Genomic DNA, 3,363 nt, shown 5'->3' on the forward strand with positions numbered 1-3,363 from the left:
AAAAAAAAAATCTAACTCTCACGAAATCCGCAAAAATTCGCAGAAATTTCCCCAAAAAATATCCAAAGAAATTCCCAAAAATAGCCCAAAAAAATTTGCAAAAAATACGCAAAAAAAATTCGCAAAAATCCCAAAAAAATCACAAAAATTCGTGGAAAATTGCAAAAAAATTTGCAAAGATTTGCAGAAATCCCCAAAATTGCCCAAAATTACCCAAAATTGCCCAAAATTGAGCCCCACCTGTTGAGGTGTGCGATGACGTATTTGAAAACCTCGTAATTCTCGCGAGGGAATTTCCTCAGGACGTCCCGGAGCGCGTGGAGCTTCTGGTCCCGGTCGTTGATTTCTGGGAATTTTGGGAGGAAAAACGGAAATTTTGGTAGAAAAAAATTTATTTTATTTTATTTTTTCATTTTAAAAAAAAGTTTTTAACCAAAATTCCCATTTTTTGAACCAAAATTCCCATTTTTTTTAACCAAAACCCCCCCAAATTCCCATTTTTTTTAACCGAAACCCCCCAAAATTCCCATTTTTTGAACCAAAATTCCCATTTTTTTTCTACCAAAACCCCCAAAATTCCCTTTTTTTTTAAACCAAAACCCCCGAAATTCCCATTTTTTGAACCAAAATTCCCGTTTGGGAATTAATGAGGAATTTGGGAGGAATTTGGGATGGATTTTGGGGTGGATTTTGGGATTTTGGCGTCCCCAAAACCCCGGGAACGGATTAATCACCAGTTAATGAGGAATTAACGAGGAATTAATGAGAAATTAATGAGGAACTCATCAGGAATTCAGGAGAAATTTGTAAGGAATCCAAGATGGATTTTGGGGTGGATTTTGGGGTGGATTTTGGGATTTTGGCGACCCCAAACCCCTGGGAACGGCAGGAACCAATTAATCACCAATTAACAAAGAATTAATGAGAAATTAATGAAGAATTAACCAGGAATTAATGACGAACTCATCAGGAATTCAGGATGGATTTTGGGGTGGATTTTGGGATGGATTTTGGGATTTTGGCGACCCCAAACCCCTGGGAATGGCAGGAACCAATTAATCACCAATTAACGAGGAATTAACGAGGAATTAATGAGAAATCAACGAGGATTCAATGAGGAATTAACGAGAAACTCATCAGGAATCCAGAATGGATTTTATGATTCTGACATCCCCAAAACCCTGGGAATGGATTAATCACCAATTAATGAGAAATTAATGAGGAATTAACAAGGAATTGAATTAACGAGGAAATCATCAGGAATTCAGGAGGAATTTGTGAGGAATCCAGGATGGATTTTGGGGTGGATTTTGGGATTTTGGTGTCCCCAAACCCCTGTGAACGGCAGGAACCAATTAATCACCAATTAACAAGGAATTAACCAGGAATTAATGAGATCAGGAATTCAGGAGGGATTCAGGAGGAATTTGTGAGGAATCCAGGATGGATTTTTGGGGTGGATTTTGGGATTTTGCCGTCCCCAAACCCCTGGGAATGGTGGGAACCAATTAATCACCAATTAACGAGGAATTAACGAGGAATTAACAAGGAATTGACAAGAAACTCATCAGGACTCCAGGATGGATTTTGGGGTGGATTTTGGGGTGGATTTTGGGATTTTGGTGACCCCAAACCCCTGGGAATGGTGGGAACCAATTACCAATTAATCACCAATTAAGGAGGAATTAATTAATGAGGAATGGACTCACTGTGGGCCTCCACCAGCTCCACCTGCATGGCGTAGGGCACCAACGGCTCCGGCAGCTCCGAGAAAAAACTTTTCATGGCCCCGGCCACGGTGTTGACGGTGAAATCCTTCTCGGCCAGGTCCAGCCCGTGATCTGGAGAGGGGAAAAATCCGTGGAAAAAAGTACATGGAAAAATATCCAGGGGAAAATATCCAGGGGAAAAAATCGAGGGGAAAAAAATCCAGGGGAAAAAGTACATGGAAAAAAGTACATGGAAAAATTACATGGGAAAAAGAATAGGGGAAAAAATCCAGGGAAAAATCCATGGGAAAAAGTACATGGGAAAAAGTACATGGGAAAAATACATGGAAAAAAATCCACGGGAAAAAATCCAAAATCCATGGAAAAATCCACAGGAAAAATCCATGGGGAAAAATCCAGGGCAAAAAATCCAGGGGGAAAAAATCCACGGGAAAAAATCCACGGGAAAAAATCCAGGGGGAAAAAATCCAGGGGGAAAAATCCAGGGGGAAAAATCCAGGGGGAAAAATCCACTGAAAAAATCAAAAATCAATGGAAAAAATCCACGGGAAAAAAATCCACGGGAATGCCCGAAGGAACCCCCAGATCCATCCCCTAAAAACCCTGGGAATGGGGAAAATTCCATGAAAAACTCAAGCGGGAAAAGAGGGAATTTCAGCCCCGGAATTTTGACGGAAAAGGAGTTTGGGATGGGGGGGATTTTTCCTGAGGGATTTTCAAATTCCCTGGAGAATTTGAAGGAATTGGATCAAAATTCCTGGAAAAAACGCTGGGAATTGGGGCAAAAAGTCCAGGAATTTTATGGATCAGGGCAAAATTCCAGCCTAAAAATCCCAAAAGCGGGAGATAAAAATCAAAAAATTTATGTTTTTTGTGATTTTGAGCGAAATCACGAAAAATTCGCTCCAAGGAAAAGGGGTCAAAAACGAGGTAAAACAGACTTTAAAAAAAACCTGGGAATTGTGGCAAAAAAATTGGGATTTTTAGGGTTCTGGAGGGAATTTTGGATGGATTTGGGGTGGGATTTTGGGGTTACCTTGGTCGAATTGGCGCTGCAAACTTTCCATCTCCGATTTGTTCCCGCTGACGCGATAAATCCCCTCCGTGCTCAAACCTGGGGGGAAAAAAAACACCCCCATAACCTCCTTAAAAAAATAATTTTTTCCCAAAAAAAAACCCAAAACCTCCTTAAAAAAAATAATTTTTGACCCCAAAAAAAAACCCCAAAAAAAATGTAAAAAATTCCGTAATAATTTTTCCCAAAAATGCTGGAATTGGCCCCAAACTGACCGGTGGCCTCGATGTATTCGATGCAGCGCTCGATGAAGATCGGGATCGGCCGTTCCGGGGTCACCACGTGGGTCAGGGGTACCCCAAAATAGCTGCTCTCCCACGGGGTCTTGGTCAGGGACGGACGCGCCTTCGGCTTTGGTTTCTGTGGAAAAACAAAAAAAAAAAAATTGGGAAAAATCCCCAAAAAAAATGACCCAAAAATTGCAGAGTTTGGGGTGGTTTTGGGGTGGTTTGGGTGATTTTGGGGTGGTTTTGGGGTGGTTTTAGGGTGGTTTGAGGGATTTTGGGCTGTTTTGGGTGATTGTGGGGTGATTTGGGTGATTTTGGGGTGATTTCGGTG

General features: G+C 41.2%; 1 protein-coding gene across 1 annotated transcript in view; it reads right to left on the minus strand.

Moving 5' to 3' along the window:
- Positions 1-209: 209 nt before the first annotated feature.
- Positions 210-3,363, minus strand: part of LOC130587557 (rho GTPase-activating protein 35-like) — a gene marked incomplete at its 5' end in the record, with an annotated part of 4,621 nt that continues 1,467 nt past the window's right edge. Inside the window, 4 exons of the mRNA XM_057388540.1 lie at positions 210-346; positions 1,710-1,841; positions 2,767-2,844; positions 3,021-3,165. Of these exons, the coding sequence (XP_057244523.1) occupies positions 210-346; positions 1,710-1,841; positions 2,767-2,844; positions 3,021-3,165 (492 nt within the window). The remainder of the gene's footprint in view (positions 347-1,709; positions 1,842-2,766; positions 2,845-3,020; positions 3,166-3,363) is intronic.

Source organism: Malurus melanocephalus, unplaced genomic scaffold, assembly GCF_030028575.1.
Source record: "Malurus melanocephalus ecotype Western Australia unplaced genomic scaffold, MMel_1.1 scaffold_2079, whole genome shotgun sequence".
Classification (NCBI taxonomy): domain Eukaryota; kingdom Metazoa; phylum Chordata; class Aves; order Passeriformes; family Maluridae; genus Malurus; species Malurus melanocephalus.